The sequence below is a fragment of the Cnephaeus nilssonii genome (genome assembly GCF_951640355.1).
Source record: "Cnephaeus nilssonii genome assembly, chromosome: 14".
Lineage (NCBI taxonomy): Eukaryota > Metazoa > Chordata > Mammalia > Chiroptera > Vespertilionidae > Cnephaeus > Cnephaeus nilssonii.
The window spans coordinates 78,124,882-78,140,720 of NC_137085.1; the positions used below are offsets into that span (position 1 = coordinate 78,124,882).

General features: G+C 38.5%; 2 protein-coding genes across 5 annotated transcripts in view; one reads left to right on the plus strand and one right to left on the minus strand.

Annotated features, from left to right (window-relative positions):
- Nucleotides 1–15,839, minus strand: part of CENPP (centromere protein P) — a 316,284-nt gene that overhangs the window by 204,168 nt on the left and 96,277 nt on the right. The gene's annotated exons all lie outside the window — the stretch shown is intronic.
- Nucleotides 582–14,063, plus strand: OMD (osteomodulin). Of its 2 annotated transcripts, XM_079791359.1 has the most exons (3): nt 582–2,752; nt 9,139–10,092; nt 10,741–14,063. In XM_079791359.1, the coding sequence occupies exons 2-3, from the start codon at nt 9,153–9,155 to the stop codon at nt 11,067–11,069; spliced, it is 1,269 nt and encodes a 422-aa protein (XP_079647485.1). In that variant the 5' UTR covers nt 582–2,752; nt 9,139–9,152; the 3' UTR covers nt 11,070–14,063. The 2 variants fall into 2 exon arrangements, with proteins under 2 accessions (XP_079647485.1, XP_079647484.1); XM_079791358.1 differs by lacking the exon at nt 582–2,752 and having other exon boundaries at nt 7,129–10,092.

Consider the following 15,839-nt stretch of genomic DNA (forward strand, 5'->3'; position numbering starts at 1 on the left):
GATGTGTGTACTCTGGCCCCTGTATGCACACACATCTATAAACCCTTCTAGATGTAGCCACCTGCATGTGTATGAAGCTGACCCTGAGTTCACACTGATGTCTCCAGCTCTGACCCATCACCACGTGGATCATGTCCACTGCCTCCCCTTGCTTATCTGTCACGTCCGCCAGCAGTGAGATGAAGGGTCTCTCACTGGCCATAGTTATGTAACCTTCTGCTCCTGCACACCTCACCGTGGTGTCCACACTGTTTCCCCAACCCCTGTGCTCATCTGTTTTACCCCTCTACCTTGCTTTACTCTTCTCCATTGCACTTCACACCACTTGCAATGTTTATTTTCTAATTCCCTCCTCCATGACAACAGGGACTTTCACTGCTGGGTCCCCAACCTCTAAAACTGCCTTGAACAAAGAAGGGGCTCAATAAATATTAGCCGAATTATTAAACAAATGAAAAATCTTTATGCTTATTACCATAACTAAGCAAGTCTCAGTCAGGCCTTTCTTATCCAACAATTGGTTATTTAGCCTTGAGATACTGTATCTACTTCAATCAGATTATAATTGAGGAGCCCTGGCCACGTGGCTCGGTTGGAGCATCGTCCTGTGCACCAAAAAGTTGCAAGTCAGGGTACACACCTACGTTGTGGGCTCCATCCCCAGTCAGGGCATGTATAGGAAGGAGGCAATCAATCAATGTTCGTCCTTCTTTTTCTATTAAAAAAAAAAAAAAAAAGGAAAACAAACAAAACAATAAAAACAACTTTGGGTGAGGATTTAAAAAAATTATAATTGTAGAATATAATTTAAACTTTTCACCAATTCAACTGACTTCTCTCCTTAATTGCTTCAATTATAACCACCTAACTGAAACAGCGAACTATCACAATCACCACCGCTTCTACTTTTCCTCGAAGGCTTTACTTGCACCGCCCTCCCCACCACTTTTTAAAATGTATCTTTATTGTTGAAAGTGTAAGAGATGCCCCCCCTTTTTCCCATTGGCGCCTTCCAGCCTGCATTCACCCCCCAGCCCCCGCCCCAGGCCTTCACCACATCATTGTGTCCATGGGTTATGCATATGCAGATAAGTTCTTCCCTCTCATATTCCGCTGTCCCATGTTTCTCTGTCTCTGGATCTATTTTGTACGTCCACCACGCTTCCTCCCTCCCCCAAACCCCAACCTCTTGGACACTGCCAAATTCATTTAAATTTCCTAGACGCTTTTGAATCAAGCTATCTATTGATAAATATTTTTTCACATTTGTTAGGAACTTGAACAACATAATCATTATCATAAATTCAAATCACAGAGTTAAATGAGGAATTACAGAAAAAGCAAACTGATTGTAAATTAATCTTCCAAAGAACTGTGAGAGCATGTAAAGTAATTTTTGAAAAAAGTACACATATTTGCTCTCTGTTCCTCAGTGTGGAAGCCTGAGTTTAAGAACAAAGACTCAGAGGGAACATATGGAAAAGATCAGTAACAAGATGGAACCTTGGCCAAATTCGGTCAGCCATGTTTCACATACCAGTGTCTCAAATAATAAATGAGATTTTTCAATATTGCCAAAGTATCACTTGAATTATTTTATGCTTTTTAAAAATCTGAAGTATAACAAAATAGTGTGAATTCTTTGTAAAAACCCAATGACAATTATTTTGAATGGAAAGCAAAATGAATTCCAGAATTTACTCTACCTTATTACTTTGCATAATCTTGAAAGAATCTCCCATCGAATGGACTCAAAAAATTCACTGCCAAGAGATACAAGTTAACTATCTTTTTAAAATATGAAAACATTAGTATAAAAACATATCATTTAGGCAGGAGAGACAATTCAGTAAATCAGAAAAATGTCCTACATTTGCAAAATAAAGGCAGTGGTAATTGGTCAGCAAAAGCTGCTAATTCCATCTTATTCAATACTATGAACGTGTTTTTTATACTACTAATAACAGGCAAACTAGAGATATACTTTCTGAAGGCAAAATACTGAATTCTATAAACTTAGAGGTTAATTTTTATTTTGAAAGTTATTAGAAGCCATTCTAATGAGTATATTTGGGAGCAAGGTGATAGCTAATAGAAAAGAAGATATAATTCTTTGTATGAAAAAATTATATATTTAATCTGCATCACCAATGACAATCTATTTCATTTAAAAAATTAACTAGATGTGAAATATTATGTTTCTAATCCTAGTTTGAGTCTCAATGAAAGAAAGCACTGGTATGAACATCAGGGTATCAGACAAGCAAGGTCTCCAAATAATTCTGAGTTCCACCTTAAATTACTGAGACACTGTGCTCTAGGTTTCAGTGGGCCTTAATTTGAAGAATTCTTTGGCATGAAAATGAAAATAAAAACAGTAATCAGTACATGCTGTTTCATTTAGCTATGTTTGTCCTTCATATTAGAGGAAATTCTTGCCACACCTCAAACCAAACTTAAGGAAAAAAGAAAGAAGTAAGCCACATAAATCTGACCAAGAACACAAGCATCTTAATTTGAATCCACAAAGTTTTGGATAATGAAAAGAAGTACATAATTTTAATTCAACCCAAGTGTTTTCCAGGCAGATTATATTTGCTTAAATTGCAACAGTGATTCAAGAGACAGCCCTATTTGAGCATACAGTTACTGTGGATTTTTAAGAGACTGAGTTAAAGACTTTAGGAATTTCTGATTCATTTACAGGATTTGCAAATTCATCAACCCCTGAAAACTAAAGCAAACTCAACAGGTATGATGATAAAATAATTTTCCATTTTTAAGAAAGTATTCCTACTGTTTAAAATAGAAAGTATATTTGATTTGTTTGATGTTAAAATAGATTGTAACCATCATAAAAGCACAACTTTTGGAAGCAATATCTAGTAAAAGCTACATTAAACTCTGATTAGCCAAATTATTCAGGGAAAGAAGTATTATAGTGAATTTTCTAACTTAAGATCTACCCACTATATAATCTTTGTTTATATATATTTTTGTTTTGAATGAAAGGTTTTAGATTGATGGAATAATTTTGTTTCTCAATGTAAATGACAAACACCTGAGAAGTGCCTGTGAGCCATAGATCTGAGCAGTGCGAGAGGCCGGGGCCGGGAGATGGGTGCTGGTACAAGTTTCTCTCTCCACCAACAAATCCCTGGTATAAGAATGTTTTTGTTTTCGTTTGCCTTTCTCAAAGATATGAGAGCTCTATCTAGTCCTGAAGGATCTAGTTTTTGAGTTTTGGTTATTTAAGATTTAAATGTGTTACAGCTAAAAAGAATTTTGAAACTTTTGTATTTTTAATAGTAAAAGAGCCTTATTTCCTTAGGCCTTTGGGTGTAACAGTGATGACATACTAATTCTACAGAGTTAAATTTAAGTCTGCTTTTAAAAAATTCTGAATCATACACTAATACTTAGTTTCTTATATTCTAGTTTCCGTGGCATACCAAGAAAGCAATTAAGTCTATTTTAAAATAATAAAATGCTATGAGGCTTTCCGACAACTTTAAACTTTCAAGAACAAAGTCTGTCTCGTCTTAATTAGAATGTTCCTGATGAAAGCAGGAGTGCCTTTCTCCAAGCTAGAGAAACGTTATAACATTGAAACTTTTATTGCTACAATATGGAAAAGTCACAATAGGTGATTTTTAAAACTGGTAACTTGTATTTTACTTTCCTTGTATTTTATTTTCCTTTTCACATTTGTGATTTTCCTACCACATAATGTAAGAGGAAAGTGAAGAATACAGTATATTGTGATGGAGACACATTCAATAGACAAGAGAATAGCCACATTCTCTATGACCATGTTCATTTAAAGAAATATCTGTGATGAAATAAATGCCTAGAAATAATCAACATTAAGAACATTAATGTTCTCAATCAACAGTAGTTAATGAGCATCGTTAATGAGATGAAATATAATGATTTATTAATCCAATCATTCATTCAACAAAATGTTGAGCATTTATACAGTGTGAACTTTAGTAGATTCTGTCAAAAATTAGAGGTCAGGAAATGAGATGCTTGACAGTGAGTTATAATGTTTTGCTATGAATTACCCTATAGGAAACAAGGCATAAATTATAGAACATAAAAGGTCAAAAGTAATAAAAATATGCTTAGTAAATGACTGAGAAGAGATTCATTGAAATAAGAGATCATTGTAATGGACAATTATTATGGGTGAAATTGAAAAGGAATAGAAGTAAGAAGAATAGAATATAATGATGGAGATAGATGGAGATAGGCTGGATATCACACCAGGAAGTTACTGATAATCATAAGGCTAAGATCTGGGGCCCCGCTTCTCAAGAAGTAAGGACAATGATGACAAGCTCAGATTTAGAAGAGAAACCTTAGGTCTTCTTAGGTGGCCAAAGCTGACGCACTAAGAATCTCTTCATTTCTAGAGAGACCCCATCATCATAAGGTCTTCATTATCGTAATTATTGGACAACAGAGTTCTGACTTTAATCCTCAAATGTACGGTTACTAATTGATGATTGCTAATTTTTTTTCATTTCATTGAATTTATTGGGGTGACAGTAGTTAACAAAATTATACAGGTTTCAGGTGCACAAGTCTACAACACACCATCTGTACACTGCATTGTGGTTCACCACCCGTCAAGTCTCCGCCCATCACCATTTGTCCTCCCTTACCTCCTCTTCCTCTCCCCCTCCCCGCTCCCCACAATCACATTGTTTTCCTTGTCCATGACTTTTTCTCTTTTTTTTCCTTTTTTGTTCTATCCTTCCACCCCCTTAACACAAAATTCAGAGTTCTATGAGCACACTCTTTTCAAAGTTCAGCTATGTAACAGCAAGCTTCTGAGACTCCTACATGCCATGAGCCCACGCAGCTGCATACCTTTGCCTCTACTTCTATCTTCATCTTTCTGGGACGCAGCAATCTTATAGAACCCCAACTCCATGGTACAGTGAGACTGACAGGAAGTATGGGAAGTACTTTAAAAAGTTAATATACTATACTATAATGAGTATAATAAAATACGATAAGTTTAATACATAACTTATCAGCTACTGAATAAAATGTTTAAGTTGTTCTATATCCATTCCTGTTAACATCCAAATGCCTGGACCAAATGAATATCTATATTAAAGACCTCACTGTCTCTACCAAGCAGGGGTAAGCACCAACTGCCACAGCACCCGTGTCTCTATTGTGAGCCACCTTTTCCTCGGCCTGAGAATATGGTGTGTTGTGCGGAGTCTCTCCCATCCACTAACCTATATACTCTTTATGGAAGGGACCATGCCTTCACAACTTCATCTCTGTGTTCCCCACCAAGTGCAGTGCCTAATCCCTAGGAATTCAAGACATTCATTAACCTTAGTTAACCAAACCAAATAACTACTAATAGTTGTAAGATGCTTCCTAACCATTTTCACACACCCCATCAAGCATAAGTCACTAAGGACAGCAGGTGAGGGAGCCCGCCACCCCCACCCCACCCCCACCCTCAGGGCAGCCAGCACGGAACTGCCCTCTGGAAGAAGACCACACTCCTGCACGCATGAGCACTGCTGTGTGAGGGTCATGGCTCAAGTTCACATTAAATGATGTGCGGGCCCAGAGTGTCAATTCCTCAAGTCAGAACTCAGGTCCTAAGGAATTTACTGATTTTGGTCCAGATTGAATGAAACAGTTTTATTTTGCTCCTTCAACAGTTAACCACCAGTTTCCAACACCCCAGCCTTGGCTACTTATGTATTTTTGCTCATCTCTTATATCTGGAAATCTCCCTCTATGAGCAACCTAACATTCTTTCAAAGTCTTATTCAAATTGCCACATCCTCATGAATCCCACAGATAAGAAGGAACAATGAATCAAGTCTAATGAGATTTACAATAAGAAACTTTATGCGTTTCAAAATCACAGTTTAAAATACCAAACCATTACTATTTTGACATTTTCTGTAGATAGGGATAAGATTAGTATATAATGAAAAATATATTAAACGATTGGTTGATCCTATTTTCTCGATAAAAAGCAGCAGCAAGGTCACCATCGAATATCGCCTGAGGCTTTGGAGGCTTGTCCAGGAGAGAAGAGAATTGCCTAAGCAGGTGCTGCTGGGCAGCATGTGAACGCTCATGAATTTAAAGTTCTACCAGTTGGCATGGTCCTGGTTTTTCTTGTCACAGTCACTGCCCGAGTCAGGCTGAAAGTAAATGAAGAACTGAAATTACCAGAGGCGTATGGAGCTGTAAGGGGCCAGATCGCGCATGGCATGTGCAAAGGGGTGATGGCAGTGATGCACTACGGCCGTGGTCGGCAAACTGCGGCTCGCGAGCCACATGCGGCTCTTTGGCCCCTTGAGTGTGGCTCTTCCACAAAATACCACGGCCTGGGCGAGTCTATTTTGAAGAAGTGGCGTTAAAAGAAGTTTAAGTTTAAAAAATTTGGCTCTCAAAAGAAATTTCAATCGTTGTACTGTTGATATTTGGCTCTGTTGACTAATGAGTTTGCCCTCCACTGCACTACGGAGTCTAGGCTGGTCAGAAGGAATTGAGTGTGCTGGGAGGTATGGGTAAGGGGCAATGAAAACAACAGGAGGCTCAATATATTTTAGGTCAGACTGCAACTGGAGAATTATTGCAGTTCAGAGTTCCTACGTAGAATAAGTTAAAAAGACAGGAGATAGCGATCAGAGTATGAAGGGGCTGCAGCCTAGTAATGGCAAGGCCCTTGGGATGGATTCATGGAAAGGAATGAAATGGTGGGGAAGATTGGAGAGGATATAACTGAAAGCAAAGAGATCAAGGGTCCCTGACTCTACTCGATTAACTACTTCAATTCCCAAATACACACAACATTTAATTCTACCAAGTTTTAGTTTCTAGCCCTCACTGGTTTGGCTCAGTGGATAAAGTGTAGGCCTGTGAACTGAGGGGTCCCGGGTTTGATTTCAGCCAGGGGCACATGCCTGGGTGTGGGCTCGATCCCCAGTGTGGGGCTTGCAGGAGGCAGCCGATCAATGATTCTCTCTCATCTTGTTGTTTCTATCTCTCTCTCCTTCTCCCTTCCTCTCTAAAATCAATTTAAAATATATATATATATATATACACATATATATATGTGTGTGTGTGTGTGTATATATATATATATATATATATATATATATATATATTTTAAGTTTTAGTTTCTAATAAGAAAAGGTATCAGGGTCTACAGCAGCCTTTCTAAAATGAGGTTCTACCAGAGAAAATTATCTAAGTAACTATTTTTTCAATTATCCCAATGATGAAAAATGGCTAGTACCATTCTACATGAATAGGCAATAACATAATTTAATTCATATAATGTGTTAGGACATTAATTCTCTCATAAAACCCTGGATGACAAGGACAGAGAAAAATGGATTCAAAATAAAAGGTATGATTCTTTTTTTTTTTTTAACATACTTATTACTTCTGAATCACGGTAAGCGGGCAGAGCGTATCTCATATGACCCTAACAACTACCAGATGAGATAAGCCGCTAAGCAATTATTCTTACTTTATTGGTGAGGTAAGAGGCAGATATGTCAAGTGAATTGATCATCAGAAGTAATAGGACTTGCCCGGCCTGTGTGGCTCAGTGACTGAGTGTCAACCTATGAACCAGGAGGTCCCGGTTCGATTCCTGCTCAGGGTTGCATGTGCCTCAGAGATTAAATAATTGGATTTTGAAAACTGTTTCATGGGGAAAATCTGAAGTCATGGTTAGGCTTGGGTAAAAAACAACAACACAAAGAGGAAACATGACAGCTATCTTTAATATCTAAAACTCTCACATAAAAGGCAGTGTTCCATGTCCTCCTGAAGGGCAGAAAAGAGTATCAGCAAACAAGTTGCAGTGAGGAATTTTGGTTAATAATAAGAAAGAATCCCTTAGATAAAAGCTCTCTGATTAAAACACAGGGTTTCATCAAGAGACCAAATAGCCATAAGAACACCCAGCATTTACAGTGAAGGGAACACTGACTTTGGAGTTGAGAAACATCATGTTGTCATTGCAAATCTATAGTCTAGTAAACTAGCAAGACAAACTAAGATTCTCTTAAAAGATGGCTATTTAGTCTGGTTCGATGCAATATGTGACTTTAAAAAAGACAAAACATCCTTACTGCTACTTACACATCCATTTTTCTCCACCCAGCCCCCAATCCCCTCCCCTCTGACAGCTGTCAGTCTGTTCCATGCTTCCATGCCTCTGGACTTATTTTGTTCATCAGTTTATTTTATTCATTAGATTCCCATATAAGTGAGATCAATGGTCTTTGCCTTTCTCTGACCGGCTTATTTCACTTAGCATAATACCTTCTAGGTCCACTTATGCTACTGCAAAAGGTAAGAATTCCTTCTTTTTTACAGCCTCGTAGTAATGTACATTGTGTAAATGTACAGCTTTTTTATCCACTCACCTACTGATGGGCACTTGGGCTATTTTAATTTTGGCTTGAGTATTATCTATTCATTCTGGACATTCTTTTATATCTATACTAATAAAAAGGTAATATGCTAATTAGACCGGACATCTTCTGGATGTCCTTGCAGACAAAGCCACGGTGGCAGGGGCTGAGGCAGAGGCAGTTAGGGGCGATCAGGCGGGCAGGGGAGGGCAGTTAGGGGGCCATCAGGCCAGCAGGGGAGCAGTTAGGGGGTGATCAGGCTGGCAGGGGAGCAGTAAGGGGGCAATCAGGCCAGCAGGCACAGGCGTTTAGAGGCAATCAGGCCGGCAGGCAGAGGCGGTTAGGGGTGATCAGGCAGGCAAGGGAGCAGTTAGAGGCATCAGGCTGGTAGGGGAGCAGTTAGGGGGCGATCAGGCCAGCAGGCAGGGGAGCAGTTAGGGGCTTCAGGCTGGCAGGCAGAGACTGTTTGGGGCAATCAGGCAGGCAGGCAGGCGAGCGGTTAGGAACCAGTGGTCCCAGATTGCGAGAAGGATGTCCCGGATTGGAGAGGGTGCAGGCTAGATGAGGAACCCCACTCCCCCATGCACGAATTTCATGTACCAGGCCTCTAGCATTTCAATAGATATATATGTGCATCTCTCAACTTATACAAAAATTTTTCTAAATTTCACTTACTTTTCCCACAATATATTTCCTTTTTTCTTTGCAATAGGACAAAAAGAAACTATGGGCTTTTTAAGTCCAGTGTGTTTCCTTTTCTTCTTTCTTGGAGGCAAAGTATATTGTCAATATGAAAGTTATCAATGGGATGAAGATTATGACCAAGAGACAGATGATGTTTACCAACCAGAATTCCATTTTCATCAAAATGTGGACTATCGAGTGCCTTTTCATCCACATGCTTTAGGCTGTGCCAGTGAATGCTTCTGTCCATCTAACTTTCCATTATCCATGTACTGTGATCATCGCAAACTCCAACGTATCCCAAATATTCCAGCACACATTCAGCAAGTCTATCTTCAGTTCAATGAAATTGAGGCTGTGACTGCAGACTCATTTATCAATGCAACTCATCTTAAAGAAATCAATCTCAGCCACAACAAAATTAAATCTCAAAAGATTGATCACGGAGTGTTTGCTAAATTGTCAAATCTACTACAACTTCAACTACAGCATAACAACTTAGAAGAATTTCCATTTCCTCTTCCTAAATCTTTGGAAAGACTTCTTCTTGGTTACAATATGATCTCCAGACTGCAGACAAATGCCGTGAATGGACTAGTAAACTTGACCATGCTTGATCTCTGTTATAATCATCTTGATGATTCTATGTTACAAGAAAAACACCTAGCCAAAATGGAAAAATTAATGCAGCTCAACCTATGTCATAATAGATTAGAATCAATGCCTCCTGGTTTGCCTTCTTCACTTATGTATCTGTCTTTAGAAAATAATTCAATTTCTTCTATACCAGAAGGTTACTTCAATGAACTTCCAAAACTTCATGCTCTAAGAATGTCCCACAACAAACTACAAGACATCCCATATAATATTTTTAATCTTTCCAACCTTATAGAGCTCAATGTTGGACACAACAAACTGAAGCAAGCATTCTATATTCCAAGAAATTTAGAACACCTATACCTAGAAAATAATGAAATTGAAAGTATGTAAAATTTCGTTATTTTTTAAAGACATAATCTATGCTTTATACATTGTTGAAAATGGTTGCTTTAAAGTAGGCTAGGAAAATGGGAGAAAATGGTACCAGCGAAAGGTGTGCTATAAAGTTTATAGTCTTTTCTATTAAATGTTATCACCTTGAACACTAAGAAATAGTACTGTGGAACATATAAAGAAAAATGAGTATCTTGAGTAGTGTGTCTAGAAAAATGGCAGAAATTGGCCCCAGAGAAAGGTGTAAAGTTTATAGTTTTATCTATTAAAGCTTATCACCTTAAACATTGAGAAACAGTACTGTAGAATATATAAAGAAATATGTGTATTCTGAGTAGTGGGACTATAGAAGATTTTCATTTTTTTCTTTTTGAGACTGTTTCTACTAAGAATTTATTACTTTAATAATTTATTATTTAAATTACTAAGTTTCAAATGAAGTCATTTATTTTAATATAAAATTCATTTATAGACTTATTTTCATTTTATTACTTGAGTAACTGTAAAAATAATTAAACCTAATTCCACTTATAAGTATTCTAATTAATAAAACTAGATCTATATAACATTTTAACAAAATCCGATACAGGATGATGAATGAAATATAACAAGACTAATATTTAATTTGTATTTTCAGATATCAATGTTACAGTGATGTGTCCGTCTGTTGACCCACTATATTACCACCATTTAACATACATTCGTGTGGACCAAAACAAGTTAAAGGAGCCAATAAGCTCATACATTTCCCTCTGCTTCCCTCATATACATAGTATTTATTATGGTGAACAAAGAAGCACTAATGGTCAAACAATACAACTGAAGACCCAAGTTTTAGGGAGATTTCAAGATGACCCTGATAGTGAAGAACACGGTGATCACCAAGAAGACTCAGAACAAGAAGGAACAGAAGAAAATGTTGACCCTCACTATTATGGAAGTCAAGAATGGCAAGAAACTATATAGGTATACATTTATGGCTTCATAAAACTTATAGCTCATGATAATATATGAAGAATTATGTGTTATAGTATAAAATCAAATACTTGAATTTAAGGTATTGGTATACCATCTGCATAATTACATAGGATTAGAATTTACTCAAAATGATACAAGTCTTAAAAAATATAAATCAGAATAACAAGTGGAAATCAAAAACTAAACTTTAAACATAAAAATTTTATATTGAGAAAAAGTGAATATGTCCTTTCTATTAACAGTAATTTTTCTAAGAATGATGAAAGAAGTAGCATCAAGAGCTTTGGTTACTAGGAGGACTATTTAAATGCAACAGGTTACATTCCTGTAATAGGCAGCCATTCACTTAAGGAATACTTTTTTTTTACCTGATCTCCAGAAAAGTGTTCTTGGATCTTATTACCATCACTGAATCCACCCCTTGGCCCTGCCACTTAGTGCTTAAGATGATACTTTTGATTTTCAAAAGATGCCACCCTACTAAGGACCCCAGGCATGGAGATTCATGAAATAAATGAATCCTGTTTTTCCCTCAGAGCTTCAAAGCAACAAAATTTTAAACTCTGTGTTTGAATAACTAAAAAACACCAAATTATCTCATTACAATCTGTATTTAGCAAATTTTAGAAAATTCCAAAACAGTCTTTACTGTGTTCATTTTAACTGGAATAAATGTTTTATTGTAAACTAGGTGCCCGGTGCATGAAATTCGTGCACTGGGGGGGGGGGGGGTGTCCCCTCAGCCCAGATTGCAAGAGGGCGCAGGCCAGGCCAAGGGACCCTACCGGTGCACGATCTGGGAGGGACGAGGGAGGGACAAGGGAGGGCTCTAGGGCATGTCTGGCCCATCTCACTCAGACCCCAGCAGCAAACTAACCTACCAGTTGGAGCATCTGCCCCCTGGTGGTCAGTGCACATCATAGCAACTGGCCAACCAGTCGACTGTCTGGCCCCTGGTGGTCAGTGCACATCATAGCGAGTGGTTGAGTGGCCTTAGCATATCATTAGCATATTATGCTTTAATTAGTTGAACTGACAACCTGACAACCAGACACTTAGCATATTAGGCTTTTATTATATAGGAGGATTCACTCAAGAAAGATTTATTTGTTTTAATTACATAAAGATTTGCTAATAAATAACTACTTTGTTCACAAGGTTAATATTAGCACAAGAAAGTATATCAACATTATTAAACACTTCTATTTTTCTAGTACAATTAATTAGGAACTTATATGTGTACTAGCCAATGTTTATTTACATAATGTTAAAGTTGAATAAAGTTCCTTTAAAATTTAAACAGATGGGTTTTGACGGTCTCGTTAAAACCTTAAAAATTACCTAGTACCTATAGTATTTTAACTATACCTTATGATAGAGATGATCTACCTGCTGTGATGAACTTTCTTGATTAGGCTAACATTTCATAGAATTCCTCAAATAAGGAATAAACACACAAATGTGGGGCTACCTATACAGAAAATCCAAAGAATAAACAACAATTAGGACAATATGCAAAGAACAGACATGTAACACTCTATTTTAGAAGCAGTTTTCAAGTTGTCTTTTTTTTTTTTTTGAAGTGCCAGTTTAAATGAAGCCTCTAATGCTCTTTATATCTTTAAGTTATTAGCATTTAGCAGAAATAGTACCCACCTGTCCCCAGGAACAAGCTCCACAATCCAAAATGAACAGACAGCATTCCATTCTTTCCTTTAATTAAAATTCATCAAGTCATTTGGTGGGTAGGCTTCGCAATGAGAGGTCAAGAAATGGAGTACCTATGTGGGACTGAGACACATAAGGTACAGGTGCGAGGGTAAAAGGCAGAGCAAAATGCTAGTGATGTGGGGAAAGCCCACTTTCAATAAAGGTTAAAAAAACATTTAAGGACCACCTACTCCTTTATTGAAATTTTTAAAAATAGGATTATAAATGTAAAAATTTATTATGAGTTAATATGTGGAAAATACTGCGGGTGTTTTAAGACACAAGAAATTATTAATAGAGTGTTTCTTACCTAGACTAATTTAAAAATTACTGAAGAGCCATCACAGAACTATCAATGGGAACCACAATGAGATACCCTTTCACACTCACAGGATAGCTATAAGAAAAAGACAAAATACCAAGTATTAGCAAGGAGGTGGAAAAAGGGGAACCCTCATGCAGCACTGGTAGGGATAGCAAGTGGTAAAGCTGCTTTAGAAAGCAGTCTGGCAGATCCTTAAAAAGCCCATCACCATGACATAGCAATTTGGACAATATGCAAAGACCAGACATGTAAAACTCTATTTCCTAGGTGCATACCTAAGAAAAATGAGCACAGGTTCATACAAAAACATGCACCGAAATGTTCATAGCAGTATTAACCATTAAGAGACAGAAAGCACACCATCATGTCCATCAATTGGTGAAGCCAGGACAGGCGGAACAGGAAAACTGAGGCAGAGAGCTGAACACACTGACAGCGATTCACAGCAGACACACAAGGTCCCCTCCCCACAGGTAACATCTAGGCTTCAGCTGTATTTCAGCTCCAGGCCCAGAAAAGCAGCAAAACCAGGGGGGCGGCACCAGGACCAGCTGCGATGACTGACAACCCCCGGCCCCGGCACTGACCAATCAGGGGAGACCACGGCCCTGGAGGAGCCCACCTGGAAAGCTGATGAATATTCTGCTGGAACCCTCCCAAGACCGCCCCTAAGGTTCCCCTGTGAGACAAAGGACCCAGATTGTCTCTCTAGGAGCAGCCCCCCAAATCCCCTTCTCCCTCCCCTTCCCCCACAGGCATGCGCCTCCTGAACTCTAAGGGACCCCACGAGGCTTGCCACCATTGGCAGCTCGTCCCAGGCTCACCCCTGAACCCTTCCCAAGGCCCCTTTTCTCTGCCTTCCCAGCCTAGCTCTCCTCTTGTTTTTTCTATACTACGTACATTCTTGTTTTACTGCCCCACCTTTAATAAACATTCTCTCAAGGTTACCTGGACTCGTGTTGTGAATTTTTTCCTGCACAAATTCAAGAACCTACACACTACCGGCTGGCCCTAGGCAGACCCACCAAGGGCCAGGTCCCCTTTTTGGTAACAAATTGATGAACAAAAAGTGGCATATCCACACAATGAAATATTATTCAGCCAAAATAAGAAATAAAGTAATAATACACACTGCAACACAGATAAACCATGAAAAGTTTATGCTAGTGAAAAATTAGTCAGAAAAGACCACATATTCTATCATTCCTTTTATAGGAAATGTCCAGAATAGGCAAATCTATAGAGACAGAGAGAGATTACTGGCTGCCTGGGCTAGGAGGAAGAGGAATAGAGGGAAAGTGGCGAGTGACAGATAATGGGTAGAAGGTTTCTTTATGGGGTGATAAAATATTCTAAAATTGATTGTGATGATGGTTGTACAAGTCTGAAAATACTAAAACACTACTGAATTATATACTTTAAAGGGTGAAATGTATGAGATGTGAATTATCTAAATAAAGCTGTTATTAAAAATTTTAATGAAGATCAAACAACTAATTCTAATACAAGGAGGAAAGACATCAAATGCTAAAGTGGCAGAATTATGAAAAGTGATGTTGCTGACGGAGGATGACCAGGATGTGGTGGAGAAGCAGAAGGCGTCCAGTGAGTAGGAACTGACTGGTCAGAGTGGAGAAAACACACTCTCAGGGCGAGATTAGTATAGAGATGGGGAATTATTTTACCTCTTCACTCTTAAAAAACAAAACCCTACAATTTTCAGAATTTTGGAGCTTCTATTTTTATATCATAAACTGATAAAAGAAAATACATTTTCATCTTCAAAGAACAACCTTAGCGAAGAATAAAAATGCACAATCTAGCAATTTATAACAAGGAATTTGAAATCAGATGCACCTGGGTAGAAGCCTGACTTCATAGTTCTGAGCTAGCTAACTTCAGAAAGTTACTTATTCTAGAAGCTTCCCTTTCCTCATTTCCATAAGGAAGGTGGTTCTCATATAATTGCTAAAAGGATAAAGAGAAATAGTGTACATAACAAAAACTGCAACAAGCCCATGCCAGTCACAGGTAGCCAGCAAGCCAGAACCAGGATGTCAGCATGTCCGTCCAGCACCTGCTGCATCCAGCTGCTCCCCAAAGGTCAGCTGCCTTTCGCACATGTAGGTGCTCTCTCCGAGCCCCTAGCATGGATCAGCACTCTTCGGGTTCCTTCCAAGATTCGACTCATACAAAAGATCAGTGAACAAGAGAGACGGACTAAAGTTTCATTAGGGAGACAGGAGGGTGCTTACATCATACACAGGCAACAAAAATGCTCTAATAGCAGCTACTTGTTCAGGCCTGCAGAGCACCGACAGCCGCCGGGAGGCAAGCAGGCCAAGCCCTCCCAGTGCATCAGGAGGAAGAGCTGCACTCTGCTCGGCCCCTCCCAAGGCCGCACACACGGACACAGCACAGAGGGCCTCCAGCCAGGGCCCAGGAGAAGATACATTCACACCCTGCTTCTTTTACTCTAAGAATATACTCTAAGGAGCCCGCCCCAACTATTTCTCATTAAAAACAAACTAAACAAAAAGGACAAATAACACCCACTGCTTTCTTTAGGAGAAAGTGAAGAATAAAGGACTTCTTCAACTTGCACATCAAAACTGCAGATACCTACCATAGCTACAGACAAACCCAGCTGATCTGATATTTATAACAGGAAAGAAAAAGATAAAAATTCATCTATTTCCTCATTACACCTCAAAGTATTAGTT